The sequence below is a fragment of the Mus caroli genome, unplaced genomic scaffold, assembly GCF_978045245.1.
Source record: "Mus caroli unplaced genomic scaffold, Mus_caroli_1 scaffold_8, whole genome shotgun sequence".
NCBI classification, from domain to species: Eukaryota; Metazoa; Chordata; class Mammalia; order Rodentia; family Muridae; genus Mus; species Mus caroli.
Window position 1 is genome coordinate 136,194,248 of NW_028227263.1, and position 17,239 is coordinate 136,211,486.

General features: G+C 43.8%; 1 protein-coding gene across 2 annotated transcripts; it reads right to left on the reverse strand.

Annotated features, from left to right (window-relative positions):
- Positions 1 to 4,258: 4,258 nt before the first annotated feature.
- Positions 4,259 to 11,689, reverse strand: LOC110297659 (uncharacterized). Of its 2 annotated transcripts, XM_029479104.2 has the most exons (6): positions 10,856 to 11,689; positions 10,394 to 10,525; positions 8,982 to 9,020; positions 7,465 to 7,591; positions 6,293 to 6,391; positions 4,259 to 5,854 (listed from the first exon to the last, which is right to left on the reverse strand). In XM_029479104.2, exons 4-6 carry the CDS (start codon positions 7,496 to 7,498, stop codon positions 4,947 to 4,949), a joined length of 1,041 nt encoding a protein of 346 aa, XP_029334964.1. In that variant the 5' UTR covers positions 7,499 to 7,591; positions 8,982 to 9,020; positions 10,394 to 10,525; positions 10,856 to 11,689; the 3' UTR covers positions 4,259 to 4,946. The 2 variants fall into 2 exon arrangements, with proteins under 2 accessions (XP_029334964.1, XP_021022206.1); XM_021166547.3 differs by lacking the exon at positions 10,394 to 10,525 and having other exon boundaries at positions 4,261 to 5,854.
- Between the last annotated feature and the right edge of the window lie 5,550 nt (positions 11,690 to 17,239).

Here is a 17,239-nt window from a genome sequence, read left to right on the forward strand (position 1 = left end):
GACTACCTCCTTGAACTTTCACAGTTTACCTCAGGAAGTCTGAAGAGCCTTTCTTCTTACTGTTTTTTTGAGACGGGGTTTCCCTGTTGTAGCCCTGGCTAACCTGAAACTCATTTTGTAGACTAGGCTGAACTCAGAGATTGGACTGTTTCTGCCTTCTGGGTGGATCAAAGGCATGCACATACATCATTTTTAAGGTGTACCCTTAATTTTGTGCTTTTCTTGTCTTTCTGTGTGTATGTGCATCTGTTATTACTTTAAAATTTCAAGAGCATGTATGTTTGTTTTTGTCTTTATTTTGGGGGACCAGGTCCTCACTTTATAGCCCTGCCTAGGCCGGAACTCTACTAGGCTGGCTCTGAAACTGACAGATCTGCCAGCCTTTGCCTCCTGAATGCTGGGATTGAGGTGAGTGCCACCACACCTGGCTTTGTTTTGACTTCAGAACAAGTATCCAAGTCCATTTCCCTTCTTTGTCCTTTAGTGTTTTGTGACAGACTCCATTCTGCGTTCCCGTCTGGCCTTGGGCTCTTGATTCTCATACTTCAGTCTCCTGAGCCCCAGGATTGTATGCCTACCAGCGCCTCAGGACCCCTCCAGGGAGAATACAGCCATTACCACAATTTGGGAGCCGATTTTGAAACAAGCTTTATTTTCTCTCCAGTTAAAGAATTAAAAGGCAGGAAAAAGTCTTCAGCACTATAGGTAGCAGCAGGGAACATCTCAAACACAGCAGATATGAGCAGACAGCATCAGCCTGCAAGGAAGGTCTTTATTAGAGATGATGAAACACACTCATACAGCAAGCACACATCAAGAGGGAGACTATGGAAGTTGAAGCCCAGCCTCTCCTTGAGGGGTAGCTTTTTTTTTTTGAAACAGTAATATAGACATTTATTATCACTATTGATTGCTTTATGTTGTACACCGTCATGTGTGCTATGCTTTTACACACCTGGAAGTGTGGTTGCCTGGTTTACACCAACATGAGGGGTAGTTTTTAATTCCTTAAAAAAAGAAAAAAACTCTTTGAAGTGTTTTCTGTTATTTCCACCAGGTGAGACTAAGACCACTGCCACAATGTTTTTGAGCCAAATTTGAAGCATGCTTTATTAACTACTGGCCAGGATGATGGACACTGACTGGGTTCACACCAGGATGCCTGAAGTATGGCACCAAATTACATTAGTCAGAGGCTTATAAAGGTAAAATCCACAAAGATGTGTACTTCCTGCTTCATCAAATCAGGGCAAATATACACCAGGCCATACTTCCTGCCTACATATCTCCTGCCTATGTGTGATCACGCAGATCCTGTGCAAGTTGGGGCAACTGACCTTGTTTACAAAAGTGAAAACGTGACAGTCCCTAGCATTCCAGAAAGTTATGTGTCCTTGGGCAAGTGGGGCTTACAAGTTAGAGGCATTTTTGTTTTATAGGACTCAAGCACAGTAATTGAAACTTAAAATATCACTTTAGCCCACCCAGACACTCAGCTGTTTTCAGGTCTCAGCACTACCTTACCTTGATCTGTCAAGGAGGCAGAAATGTTTACGTCTTGACTGATCCAGGACATTGTGTGTAGGCGAACACCTTTAGTCCCAGCACTGTAACTGCAGAAGTAGGCAGAGGCCAGTGTACCTAGTGAATTCCAGGACAGTCAGGGCCATATAAAGAGACACTGTATCAAAACGAATGAATGAATAACTAGACTTTAATCAAATGCCAAATATTTTAAAGCAAATGCTAAACTCTCATAATATATTATTGTCCATTTGTGGATGAATATTGACTCAGTACTTTTTCAGCAAGTACTTGCTAGAAAACTAAGACTGGCTGTCCCTGAGAAGTCAGCTCTTTGTTTCAGCTAACTGCCAGGGGTACATTCCCGAGGAGGGAATTCTGCTAGGACCCTTCCAAAGGGACAGGAGATCATCTCTTTTCTGTGAAAGGTGAGGATCCGAGACACAAATAGGTTGCACTATCTGCATGACTAACCTTCATTTTGTCCACAGGGACTGAGCAGAACAGGCAATACCAACAGGCAGGTCTTCACACAGTCCAGAATCCTTACATTCTAGAAGAGTGGTTCTTAGCCTGTGGGTCATGACCCCCTTGCAGGTCTTAGATCAGATATCCGGCTTATCAGATACATTACAAATTCATAATAGTAGCAAAATGACAGTTATAAAGTAGCAATAGGTAATTTTATGGTTGGGGGGGTCACCATAACACGAGGAACTATATTAAAGGGTCGCAGCATTTGGTAGTTTGAAAGCCATTGTTCTAGAAACTCCAGTCCTGCAGTCACAGCAGCCAGTGACTTTGGCTCCTGGGGATCCAATTTCTGTTGCCCCTGGAGGCAAACATATACATATGCATGCCCACTCTTACTCATAAACACCAATGTAAATAAAAATAAAATCTATGGGTGGTTGGTGTACTTAAGTGCTTGTGAGATGGTTCAGGAGGTAAAGGTGCTGGCTACCAAGCCTGACAGTTTTCATGCTAGAAGATAAGCAATTTCTCTGACCTCCATTCCAAATTGTGAGCATATATAAACAAACAAAACAAAAAAAAAAATGTAAAGAGAGAAATTCTAAGAAATGAAAAAAAAAAATCGTGAAATGGAGTAGAAATTCAAAGCTCAAAGGCAATTTTCCCAGCACTGGTGAGGAAAAACAAAAACCAAAACCTGAGCAGATAAGACAAGCTGCAACCTCCAGCAGCTGCCAGGAGGAAACATAGGAGGCCATGCTTGAGTTTGAGTGGGGCTGGCATGTCCTTCTGCTGATGATCAGGAAGCAAGCTCATGTCGATAGGAGCTTTTTGCTGGAACGGACGTGGTTTGGAGAATAATGGCAAAAGACAACACATCAGAAACAGCACAACCTGTCTTTGGCCAGTAGTGGAAAGAAAGGGGAAATGTTTCTGAGAGGAAGGGAGCCTCTGGGTCTGGGTGTGGTTGCACAGGCCTTCAATGGTAGCACTTGATAGAGGCAGATGATCTCAGTGCATTCAAGGCCAGCCTGATCTACAAAGAGAGTTCCAGAACGGCCAGAGCTACATAGAAAAACCAAAAAAGAAGGGAGGCTCTGCGGGTTGCCTGAGGTAAATGATGGAAGTGTGGGGAGTAGACGACAGGTTCATAAGCTCAAACTCACCCCACCTTAGCCTCTCTCCAGGGGACTCAGAAAACAAACAAACCAAGCATGTAACAGGGTGGCTGAGATGGCTCAGAGCTTAAGGGAACCTGCTGTCCTAGTCCTCATCAGAGAGGCTTCATCCAGTAACTGATGGGAACAGATGCAGAGACCCACAGCCAAACATTAGGTGGAGCTTGGGGCATCCTGTGGAAGATGTAGAGGAAGGACTGTAAGAGCCAAAGGGGTAAGGACACCACACAACAGCCCATGAATCAGCTAATCTGGCTCATAGAGACTGAAGCAACTATCAGGGAGCCTCTCTGGGTCTGACTATATCTTCTGAATATACGTTATGGTTGTATAACTTTGTGTTCTCGTGGGACTCCCTCTGACACTTTTGCCTGCTTTTGGGGGTACTTTTCCTCCTACCAGATTGCCTTGTCTAGCCCCAAAATGAGGGTTTGTGCCTAGTCTTATTGTAACTTGTTATGCCACGTTTGGTTGATATCTCTAGGAGGCCTGGCTCTTTTCTGAAGGGAAACAGAGTGGATCTGGGGAAGAGAGATGGTGGAAGGAACAGAGAAGAGAGAGGGGAGGATAAACTTCAGTCTTGATGTAACATATGAAAGAAGAATAAATAACTTTCACCAAAAAAAAAAAAAAAAAAAAATGCCTGCTACCTTGCAGAGGACCTAGGTTCCATTCCCAGCATAGATAACTCATGTCCCAATGACTTCTTCAGGCACCACATGTGTACTCAAGACACACAAATACACACAGGTGAACACATAAAACATTTGGGCTATGCTTCAACATGAGAAGCACCATAGAGCTGTTCCCCATCAAAAATAGTGAAAATTGGGACTGGAGAGATGGCTCAGAGGTTAAGAGCACGTGCTACTCTTTTAGAGCACAGGGGTTTCCCTTGCATTGATACTGTGGTTCACAATCATTGGTACCTCGAGTTCCAGAAAAGCCTGTCTAGTTCTGATCTTTGTGGGCACCAAACAAAAATATGGTATACATACATAGACATATGTATATGGTAGACATACATATATGCAGCCAAATACTTAATACACAAAAATAATTATCTACTAAACAAAACAAAATAACCAAATAAGCAAGCAAGCAAACAAACAAAAAACCCAAACCTACTAAAACTCAGGAGCATAACAGAAAACCTCAAGAGTCATTAAAGATTCCAGAGAAGGAAAACACATTTATTCAGGGCACTGCAACACTTAGTAAAAAGAGAATTCATGTCTCATTATTAAACCACTCGGTTCCCCCGTCATCCAAACTCAGTAGCATGGAAACCCCTCTGCACTCTATGAAGTCAAGAACACATAGCTCAGTCTCACGTAGCTGTCAACTCCTGGGTAACAGAAAGATGACAGCAGTCCCCATCGTGTTCCAATATACCTACTAGAGGAGGAAGTTTCAGTGGCTGTGTCTCACAAAGGCCACTCTCAGAACTTCTCTAAGGTCAGGTTCAATCCTAGGGCTGAAGGTTTGCCAGCGGCTGAAGCTGCTCTCTACAATTTCTGCACCCAGAGACCTATGCAGGGTGTGCATGTTGTTTTCAGAAAACACTTATGGTCCGATCAGAGCCTATCCCAGAATCCAAGGGATGCATCCTAGTCCAGTGAATGCTCTACTTTTATGGGCTAGAGGTGTGGCTGGACTATGCCCACGTTTACTTTGAAGCATTGGACACTTCTTTTTCCCCCTGCTGAGATTTCAGGTGTGCATGGAGATGAATAAGGGACTTCTTCCCCTCATGGCTCTCCTATGGGTTTATCTAGCGTGAATCTTCCGGTGTTTGTACAGGCTAGAGCTACTGCAGTACACCTTGTCACACTCCCTGCATGCATACTGCTTTGCTACAACGTGCACTTTCATGTGTCTAATGAAGTTGTAGCTGGAATTGAAGACTCGTCCACACTCGTTGCACTTGAAAGGCTTGCCATGAACTGTTAGATGTTCAATGAGCTCGGAGTTTTGGGTGAAATACATGCCACATTCACCGCAGCTGAAAGGCTTCTCCGCAGTATGACTGTAGAAATGATTCAGAAGGCCCTCTCTGCTCCTGTACGATTTGCCACATTCACTACACTCAAAGGGCATTTCACCAGTATGAAATCGATAATGGACCTTAAGGCCTTCTTTGCTCCTGTACGATTTCCCACATTCAGTGCACTTAAAAGGCATTTCTCCTGTGTGGAGTCCCTGATGAGAAATAAGGGAGATATTATGCTTGAAGGCTTTGCCACACTCACTGCACCTATAAGGTTTCTCTCCAGTGTGCATTCTGAAATGCTTAATGAGAAAGGCTTTTTGGCTGAAGGACTTGCCACACTCGCTGCACTGAAAAGGCTTTTCTCCAGTGTGTATCTTCCAGTGCCGATTGAGGTGGGATATACTGGTAAAGATCTTGCCACAGTAAGTGCATTTGCAGTTCTTCTTCTCACTCTGAATGGCCTCTCCACTTTCAGTGTTCGTGGGGGTGTCCCCACCACTGGAAGTCACCTGATGCCTGAGAAGACCCGAGGAGGTCTGGAGGATCGTCACATTGTCCGTGCTTAGGAAGGGTGTCTCAGCACAGCACAGCATTTGCTGTTGCGGCGTGGATGAACTGACACCTCCTTCTGTGGACAGGCTTTGATTAAAGGGGGGTGTTTCACTCTCCACTTTGATCCAACAACCTGAATACAGAGAAATACTGATGAGTGGCATATAGACTGTCGAATGACAGACAGACAGATAGTACCTAATACTAATGGTGACCTGGGATTTCTCATGGAACAAAGGGTCTAATTCAGGGTGGATAGGGCCAGTTACCATGCTGAATTTTTCAAGTTCATAGGTCTAGGGACCTTAGGGGCAGCAAGAATCACAGGGAGGCATGCTAGGAACTGTAACACACTCCTCACCAATAACTTTCTGCAAGCCTCAGCTGCTGGAGATGCAGGACACGGTGCAGAACACTGTCTAGCCCCCTCAGACATGGTAACTGAAGAGCCTGCACTCAAGGACTGCCCTTGAGTGCATACTAACACAACAGTGTGCCCTAGAGTGCACACTAACACAATAGAGGAAAGCCTGTGTTTCAAAACGTTGCAAAAGGAACAGACAAAATGTACCTGTCCATAAACACGGAGTCAGGAATCTTAGTGCAGGCACAGAGAGATCTCCACAAGATTCCACCTGAGTTGAATCATGAATCCCAGAAAGTTCAAGTCCTAAAATAAAATGAGAAGTGAGCATTCCATGCAAGGACTGGCTGATCTCCAACCCATAATAATCCAATATGGAAGGAATCTCTTATGTCTGTTGGGAAGCTTCACCTGTGCAATAAAGCTATAAGCTAGACTGGGCAGATCCTGAGCTATTCTAAACTATATTCAAATCACAGGCCTCGTGTTACTTGTAGTTTGAGTCTTGTTCTGCTTGTGTTGTTGCAGGTGTGTCTTTAGGACAAGCTTCTCTTAGTCACATGCTCATGGTCCAACCTGCCTCATGGCGACCTTCTCTGTTGTCTTCCCCCTCCTTCCTTTCATAGTCTCTCTTGAGACCCCTCACTCGATTCTTAGTCCCTTCTTCTTCTCTTCTCTGCCCAGTCATAAGCCCCAGACATTTATTGGCCAATCAGGAATCATTAGGGAGCATTTTTTACAGTAAATCGGTTATACAGTGCCCCAAGATCAGGTTGTAGTCTGGACTGGGACACAGAACTCAGTTTGGGAATATACAGCACATAAGACTAACCTCAACAATACAAAGTAAAGACGCCCAATGAGAAAAATCCTCATAAGAGTGTCTTGTAAGAAAAACACCAAATAGTAAGCCCACCAGGGTCATAATTCCTAGCACACACAGACACAAGGCATGCCACCTAGATAGAGAGAGTAGTACCTGTCACAGAAATGCCAGGCATTTACAGTGTCATCAAATCAGGGAGAAATGACCACTGTTAAGACTCCTAACCCCTTAGTGGTGCAAATCATTAATCCCAGCACTTGGAAGGCAGAGACAGAAGGATCTCTGTGAATATTAGCCAGCTTGGTCAATATAGAGAGTTCTAGGAGACCTTGCCTTAACCCACCATCCAAACAAATATTGTCACCTCAAACTGATCCCTGTTTGCCTTTACTGTACTTAAGAGTGAAAAGGTAGTTGTGCAACAAGCCTATGTCTATAACCTGTATTTTCAGCTATAGGACAGTTGAGGAAAGACTGAGTGTTCATAGGGCAGCTTTACGATGTCTCCTGGTTTCTACCACAGTCGTGCTCTGACAAGACAGGAGGTCCTTACTCAGTGAAGACACCAGTGTGAAGATCTCCGTCATCACAGTCTGGTACAGGAGCCTTTGAGAGTCATCGAGCAGTGTCCATTCCTCCCAGGAGAAGTACACAGCCACATCCTCGAAGGACACGCAGCCCTGCACATGGGGAAAGTTGAATTTGTTTATATGAAGCTCCCTCATCGGGGACTCTACTTAGGTTCCTATCTCAGAGGGTCCCGCTAATCACTGTACTCAGCACTCAGCAATGGCAGCCAAGTGGACATGCTGGCTCAGTTACTTTTCTATTACTGTGAAGAGACACGATGACCAAGGCAATTTATAGAACAACAACAAATTTATTGGGGCTTACACTTCAGAGGCTGAGTCTGTAACTTTCATGGCAGGGAGCATGGCTACAGGCATACATGGCACTGGAGCAGTAGCTGAGAAATTAATTACATCATGATCTATAGGTAGCAAGCTAAGAGAGTTAACTGGAAATGACATGAGCTTTAAAAACATACAAGCCCACCTCCATCTTCTTCAACAAGGTCATATCCCATAATTCTCCCCAGACTTTTAACCAATGAGGACCAAGTATTCAAGTCTATGAGCCAATGTGGGGCATGTCCGTTTAAACCACCACAGCTGGAATCAATCCAAGCTAGAAGGCTGCCATGGAAAGTCCCTCCTTTCTATCAGGCTATCAGGGAATTTATCTGGGCTCCTCCCAATCACCTGTCTCACACAGACCACATTTGGGTCACTGTTGTCCACTCTGTCCCTGGCACAAAGGCCAGGAAGCCATCTGTACATGACCTCAGGGCACACACGTCAGTCTTCACACTGAGCCTCCATTGCCATCTCACTATGCAGACTCAGCCCTCAGCTGCTGTGCTACCACAATTCCTACCTTCCACTAAAGCCACCCAAACTCATGTATGCCTGAGCCTTTCTAATCATCCCCAACCCATCTCACTTCCAGGCCTGGTCTAATGTCATCACTGGAGCTTTAAGACCTTTGAATCTTCAGCCAATGGTTACCATAAAGGGAAGCCTAGCCATGTAATCCCTGCTGTGGATGTGGGGACCTTTCATTCTGAGCATGTGCCAGGGAAATCCAATGGAAGGTGTGTCTTAGTCAGGGTTTTACTGCTGTGAACAGACACCATGACTAAGGCAACTCTTATAAAGGACAACATTTAATTGAGGCTGGCTTACAGGTTCAGAGGTTCAGTCCATTATCACAGGGCAGGAGCATGGCAACATCCAGGCAGGCATGGTGCAGGAGGAGTTGAGAGTTCTACATCGTCATCTGAAGGATGCTAACAGAATACTGGCTTCCAGGAAGCTAGGGTGAGGGTCTTAAGCTCATGCCCACAGTGACACACCTATTCCAACAAGGCCACACCTCCTGGGCCAAGCATAAACAAACTATCACAGAAGGACAGAGAGAATACCAAGCACAGAGTCCCAGGACATCACCGTCCCTGAGGTCACTTATGTGTTAAGTGAGGAGTGTGATTCCTCGGCACCCTCCACTTACCTCTTCCTGGTTGGCAGGTTTCACTGAATACTGGGAAACCTGTCGAAAAACAAGGTTGTGAGTAATAAGCAAGAGTGTTGGTATCCCAAAGGTTCACCCAAGTCCCCTCTCATACATGCAGTCGGGTACCCCCAAGTACCCACTGGACTCTATCCCTTAATGGTGTCTCTTACTGGGTGACCTTGGACAAAGAATCAATCTCTTCAGTTTGTGACCTGAGGGTAAGCATGGCAGCCTGTCTCAGTTACTGCTTTGCTGTTGTGAAGAGGTACCATGGCCAAGGCAACTCGTACAAAAGCATTTAAGTAGGGCTTGCTTATAGTTTCATGGGGGTTAGTCCATATCATTATCATGGTGGGAAGACTGGTGTGGTACTGGCACAGTAGCTGATGTGAGCTTTGCGTCCTAATATAGATGCAGCAGGAAAGAGAGGGGTGGGGTTCGGGCAGAGAGACACACTAGCCTTGGCAAACTCGCCCAGCTACACACTTCCTTTAACAAGGCCACACCTCTTAGTTTTTCTCAAACAGTACCACTCCCTGGTGACTAAGCATTCAAATACATGAGCCTATGGAAATCATAATCATTAATACCATCACACAATCCTAGCTCAAAAGGAAAATGATTGTATCAAACTCAGTCCTATGTGTGAAGTACCCAGTACAGGTGTTTCCTATGCACATGACTAATGCTTGTGTCGAGAATTTCACAAACACACAATTGTTTCAGAATGTATAGGTTTATCTATATACAATTAGTTAAGAATTGGGAGGCAGGTGGTGGTGGCTTTCATCTTTAATCCTACACAGAAAAAGCCTGTCTCAAAAAACCAAAAAAGATGTCAGGCAGTGGTGGCACACTCCTTTAATCCCAGAACTAGAGAGGCAGAGACAGGTAGATCTTTGAGTTCGGGGCTAGCCTGATTTACAGAGAGAGTTCCAGGACAGTCAGGGCTACACAGAGAAACCCTGTCTCTATAAAAAGCCAAGGGGAAAATGAAAAAAAAAAAGTTATTGGGTAAGCATGGTGTGCATTCCTTTAACTGCAACACTTGGAAGGCAAAGGAAGGCAGATCTCTGAGACTGAGGCAAGCACTGGCTACATAGGCCAGCCAGACCTGAGTTCGAGGGGGAAAAATAGTTAACACAGCAGACTTTAGTTAAATGCTGAATGTTTTCACATAAGTAAGTAAGTAAATGAATGAATGGATAATAAAAGGGAAAGAAAGTACTACTTTAAAGTCAAATAGGCGGGAAGTGGGAGGTCCTGCCTTTAATCCAATCACTCTAAAGGATTGCAAGTTTGATTCTAGCCTCGTTTACATATGTCTCAAAAAAATTCAGATATTTGAAGACTAATCTCTACCTCTATGGTGTACAACCCTAACTGCTGCATTAGTCCACAGCATTTACCTAAGGATTCATAGATCTCTGTCTCCATCCACATAACTTCATCCTTGCTCAATATTCCCCCGGAGATGCTTGGGAAAGTTTGAATAGATCAAGTTTCACTTCTGTTCAAATCTTCCATGGCTACCAGTCTCTCTATAAACAAAAGTCAGGTCTTTAGGTGCACTGGGCCCTTTTCCCCTCATCTAAAACGCCAGTAGAGGTCACCCCAGGGCTCTGTCTCCGAGCTCAGGCCCGCCCACAAGCCTTGGGAGGTACAGTCCACCAGGCACTGTGAGTCAGAGGGGATGGCTTTAGCGATCTAGCACACAGATGTCAAAAAACATTATTTCGTCCACCCGCGCCCTACAGTCGGGGACATGAACGCCTGCCTACAGTCGGGGACATGAACGTCTGCCCTGTGGCTCCTGATCCAGATCCCAGCGCTCTAGAACTCAGGTAGGTGGGCGATCACTGTGCACTCACCTGGGGCAGGGCTCCACCCGCAGCCTCCACAATCACCATCGGGCTCCAGAGGATGGTGGGGCCCTGGGAAGTCGCCATCCGCACTCGAAGCCTGGATCAGATCACACGAGCTGTCTCAAACCTCAGATCCGTCTCTGTGACGGAGCACAAACGCTTTTAACATGCCGGCTTTCCTGCCATGGCCAAAGCAGATGACACCAGTTTTCTGTGAGCCATACTGACGGGTCCAGGAAGTTACAAAGAACCTCCAGCACGCAAAGCCAAAAGTCCCGCCCAACGGTTCTTGTCTTCGCTGAAATGCCCATTTTCATTGGCTGAGTTTCATGCAATGTTTTCTGGGCAATGTAGTTCAGACAGGAGCAAATTTCTGCGAGCTGGACACAACTGCCCTGCTTGATGAGACCAAGTTTCAGTGGATTTCTTGGCACTGGTGTGGAGACTATTTTCTCCACACTGTTTTCTACCTTAGGTGAGTTAGATGTGGATTAGAAATAGTAGAGGCTGAGCTACAAGGCCAGGCTTGCTGAAACTCTTTCAAATTACAGAACTGCAGGCAGAGGTAGGTAGATTTCTGTGTTTTAGAAGCTAGGATGTCATAGTGTGTTCCAGGCCAGACAGGGCTACAAAGTGAAACCTTGTTTTATTTGATGTCTAGAAATACATGAGACGGGCAAAGTTGAATTTTGCATTTGAGACATTTGCCTTGTGTGAAATGATACGTGCCAAGTTCGTGGGCTAATAAATACAGAAATGGTGACCATGGAAGAGGGGAAAAGGACCTGTTTGGATTGGATTCAAAGATTCCTTCATCACAGGACTCTAGATTCAGACGCTTCTCACACCACTATGGAGTCGTCAGGATGAACGCTTCTATTGTGCTAAGAGAAAATTAAGGGAAGATCGGGATTCAGTTTAGGAAACTTTGCTGTACTCCTCCCACCCCCCAAGACTGCTCCGGGAAATGCGAACACCGGCATATCTGTAATCATGACAGTGTCCGCAGAAGTCCTGTTAATTTCATGCATATCGCTTTTACACGTTCCCCTTCTGCAACTGTCCCGGTCTCCCATGGTACACGTTGTCTGAACTACATTACCCAGAAGAGATGGCGCATACACCTTTAATTCCAGCACTTGAGAGGCAGAGACAAATGGATCTTGGCGTTCAAGGCTAACTTGCTCTACAGAGAGCAATTTCCAGTACTACACAAGAAACCCTTTTACTAAAAGAAAAACAAAGTTGGAAGGTAGGAGAGGAGATAGGTTTTGTCTTCTGACATCTGGACAAGTCTGAAATCTGCTGCCTTAGTGTGACTGATTCTAAGCCTTAGGTAGGAATGCCTCTACTCATGTGCCTCTCAGGTCAGCTGGGTCAGTTGGACTGCAAACTCTTGATGAGTTGATACATGATCCCTGGCCTACTGATGTTACAGAACCCCGGGGTCCGGATAATGAGCCCAGGCACAGGGCTGATGTCCCTGATAGCAATCCAGTCCTAGAAGGTTGTGGTTTTAATTTTTACTCTCCTGAAGATTGTATCTACTTTCTGTGCCGATACTGCTCCTGTAAACATGTGAACATTACTAAAATACTCCAGACTTTCTTCAAGCAATGTGGCTAGCACCAGCTCCACAAAGTGGTACCATCAAGATGGACAAGGATTCTTTGTCCAAGGAAAGTGACCTCTCAACAGAACAGAGGGGCAATAGTCAAATGTAGCCTGTTCTCTGCCCAAAGGCTGAAATAGCATCTAGTGCTTTTAACTGCTCAGCAATCACTCCAGCCCTTCTTGGGTTTTGATTTTTCCTTTTGCTACCTGTTGAGTCAAGCCAGGACAACAAGTGACAAAACAACAAGTTCCAATGACTAAATTGAAGTCTCCTATGTTACATATATTAAATATCCTGTCACATTGATGAGAAAGGTAACTGATACAGCTTTCATAGCTATCAGCCCTTCTTTAGAACTGTTTGTATCCCAAGGGTCCTTTTTCCTTTCTTCTCTCTCTCTCCCTTCCTTCTGTCCCCTCTCTTCCTTCCTTCCTTCCTTCCTCCCTCCCTCCTTCCTTCCTTCCTTCCTTCCTTCCTTCCTCCCTCCCTCCCTTCCTCCTTCCCTCTCTCCCTACTTTCTTTTTCTTTTCCTTCTTTCCTTCTTTCCTTCTTTCCTTCTTTCCTTCTTTCCTTCTTTCCTTCTTTCCTTCTTTCCTTCCTTCCTTCCTTCCTTCCTTCCTTCCTTCCTTCCTTCCTTCCTTCCTTCCTTCTTGAAATAGGGTATTTTTATATGTCCTTGGCTGCCTGTGAACTATATGAAAATCCACAGGCTGGCCTCGAAACCAGAGCTCTGTCTTCCTCTGCCTCCCAAGTTCTGGGGATGAAAGCTTGAGCCACATTGTCCCTCCATACGTGGTATTTTCATTTACATTGGACTTTAAGAATTTTTAGATTTTCCTCCTGACTTTTTCTTTGCATACTTTGTAGATTTTAGTTTTACTTGACTGTTACATGAGTAGATACAAGTAATAATTTTGATTGTTTTGTATTTTTGAAAATACCTTTTATGGTGGGAGTAGTGGTGTACATCTTTAATCCCAGGGCTTGGGAGGCAGAGGTAGGTGGAACTTTGTGAGTTCCAGGCCAGCCAGGGCTGTTGCAGAGAACCCTGTCTTAAAACAAAACAAAGCAAAGCAAAACAAAACAAAACGACATCAATTATATTCTACAATGTGATTTATGTCAGAAAAAGCTTCATGGTCCTCTGAGAATAAGTCTTCAATAGTAGTTGCTTTAAATAAATATTATTATTTTAAAATTGTAATATGTATAGGTGTCTTGTATATTTATGTATATATGTATATGTGTATCTCTCTCTCTCTCTCTCCATATATATATATATATATATATATATATATATATATATGCACCACCCCTATCTGTCCAGCCCATTTATCCATTTATAATAGTCTGGAAATCTCTTGCAATTTAATTCTTCACTTAATTTTTTTTTTAAATCTAGGTGACTGCTCTCTTCTGATGATAATGAGTTATTGAAGTCACTCTAATTTATTTATTTGTTCATGTCTATCTATGTTTATCTTAGAAAATAAAGGACCCTAATTGGTATCTAAATCTCTATCTATCTACTACCTCCAAATTCTTAACACATTGTTCCTCTTATTAATATGTTGTAGCATGTTTTATCTTATCCAATCTTAGGTAAAGTGTAATTTATCAGAAGGAAGATTTAACTGCTCATGGTTAAGTTTTGTCTTCCATGCAGTTTGTATCTTTCATTGTTTTCCTTTCAATTTATTTGCTAGAGACCTTATTTATTGAGGACAAAAATGAGTGAGACTGTGCTTTCAACCCAAGCAATTAGGCTTTGGCTTATAACTAGAGAACTTAGATGGTTGGTAGACAGGTTAATTACTGGGGACTATTTGTTGAGTCTGGTAATTTTGTTGGGTGTTTATGTTTAGTTTGTTTGTTGATTTCTTTCTCCTCTTATTTCTTTTCTGGGATTTCCTGATTTCATGATGGGACATGATTGACTCCATCCTGGTTCTTTTTAAATTCATGCTCATCTCCTCCTCCTCCTCCCCCTCCCCCTCCTCCTCCTCTTCCACCTCCTCTTCCTCCTCCTCCTTCTCTTCCTCCTTCTCCTCCCTCTTCTCATCCTCCTTCTCCTCCCTCTTCTTATCCTCCTTCTCCTTCTTTTTCTTTTGTAGTGTTTCAAGACAGGGTTTCTCTGTGTAGGCCCGGGTATCCTGGAACTCGCTCTGTAGACCCCACAGGCCTCAAACTCACATAGATCAGCCTGTCTCTGTCTCCCAAGTGCTGGGACTCAAGGTGTGTGTCATCACCACCTGGCCTGTATTTTTTCTTATACACTCATGATTAAGAATACCTTTCTTCAAACAGAGAATATACATGCAAATCTATAATCCCAGAATTTGGGGTTTGAAGGAGGATTATGTGTTCAAGACCATCTCCAATCTGAACTACAATAGATGAGGCTTCAAAACATCAACTGTTGCAGGAGCTAAGATGGCTCAGCAGGGAAAGGTACTCATGGCCAAGCTTGACAAGCTGAGTTCAGTCCTCAAGACCCAAAAGTGGAAAGAGAGATCTGACTCCAACACCCACATGCACACTATGGTTTGCATGTGCCACCCACCCTCATGCAAATTTGATAAATAAGATGTAAGTGTGGGTACAGTTCTTTAAGTGTCTTCTGCATGCTGGATTGATAGTCACAAGGTGCCTTGGCTTGTGCTTATGCCAACATGCGTTTAATTGTTTCCACATGAAGCTTAAGAGTTGAAACGGATGGATATTTAGTCTTGGTTAATAGTATTTCACTTTGTAATTTCTAAATTTAGACGATGGTGTGTCACAGGGATTCTTCTCTTGACACTTAAGGTTCTTAACACCTTCTGTGCTTGAATGTCCATTTTTTCCCTTAGCTCTGTGAAATCATATGCTACCATTTCATTGGATGGCTTTTGTAGTCCTATAGACTTCTCTTTTTGTTAACTTGTTTGAGGATTTAATAATTCTATGTACATGAGTGTTTTGTCTGCACTTGTGGATGTGTGTGTGCCTTCTGTGCTGCCTTGTGGATGGTGGGTGCTGGAAAGTGAACCTAAGTCCTCTATAAGAACAGTGAGTTATCTTAACTGTTGAGCCATCTCTCTAGCCCACCCTAGGCTTTATTCCAAGTCTTCTTTCTACCCTTGGTATTGATAGGTTTGGGCTCTTATGTCCCATAATTGATTAAGACTGTAATAATGCTTGATTTTGCTTTAGGTGGTTTTTTGCCTGGATTTTAGTTGGATTTTTGTATGAGACAGGGTCTTAGTATGCATTGCTGGCTGGTCTGGAACTCACTATGTAGACCATATTGGTATATAACTCACAAAGATCTACTTGCCTCTGTCTCCCAAGGGATGGCTTGCATAACCTCACATTGACCCTGTCCCATTTTCATTTTTTAAAGACAGGTTTTTATGAATTAGGCTGGCCTCCATCTTGTAGCTCAGGATAACTTTGGAAGTTCCTAGCCACCTGCCTCCCTGACCAGAATGTGTGGCCACCACCTCTTGATTATATGCTGCTGAGAATCAAACCCAGGGCCATGTGCATGCTATGCAAGCACTCTACCAATTGAACCCAACCTTACTACCCTCATGTTTTGACCTCACCATTATGTTGGCCTTTTCAAAAGGAGTTTCACAGCTTGAGAGATGGCTCAGCAACTAAGAGTATGTTTTGTTCTTACAGAGGAGAAAGTGGAGTTTCAGTGCCTATCTGAAGTCTTCCAACGACTTTTATTGGATGTCTGTGTGTCTGTCTATGCACATGCCTTTCCATACCACTGACTGATACACATACCATCTAGCTTATGCAGACCTTTGACCATATATTTAAAATATTAAAGTATAATATTTTGCACATGTACTTTGTTAATGAAGTCAAATGAATTCCTCTTCAGATCTCAGTGGCTCTGCTGGCTTTTTGATGTACTGACATACCTTAGTGTATGCTTTATTTCTCTTCTATTTTATTTTTTCTTTAAAACATCATGAGGCCAGCTTGTGACTAGACTTAATTCACCAATGTCTCATTTTCATTTGCTATCACATGATCCACTTGCTGTGTCTGGGAAGCATTCAACTGCAGGTAAAGTCCAGTGTATACCAGGCGAAGATACAAGGCCACCATTATCTTACATCACACCAAAGGCCTCTCCAGTATGCCCTGCACTTCAGTCTGGGAAAGTATGAATGGGCAGAAGTCTGTGCAGACACTACAAGATCCTATGTCACATGCCTCTGTTTATAGGCATAATCATACTCCTTATAGTAGGTATGAATGTGGTCTTACCTTCATCGTTAGAGAATTCTCACCTTTTTAGAGAAAAGATACTAAATCAGCAGGTTGACAGAAATGCCTATGCCTCCTCAAGAGATCAAAGGAAACAGCTGTGCATGCTAGCACAGACGCAATCTCAGTTTTCATGAGACTGAGAAAGGAGACACAAGAGTTTGAGGACATCTTGGGGTCAACAGTGAGCTTCCATAAAAGAAAAAACAAAACCCATAGACTTTGGTATTTTTCTCAGAAATACCCCAAACTTTCAAAACAGATTCAGAAAACAAGTTTTTCTCCTTTCATGATACATCCCAGCACTCTGGCCTCTTAGGTTAAATAGGATGGAAGTGTGGGTGAAGTTTCTCCACATTCTCTTTCTCTGTATGTGGGGATGGGGCATTCATACTCTGAGGCACTGGGATTCACTTTGTAGACCAGGCTGCACTTGAACTCACAGATCCACCTGTCTGTGTCTCCTGAGTACTTGGACTGAAGACAAGTGCCCCCACTTCCCA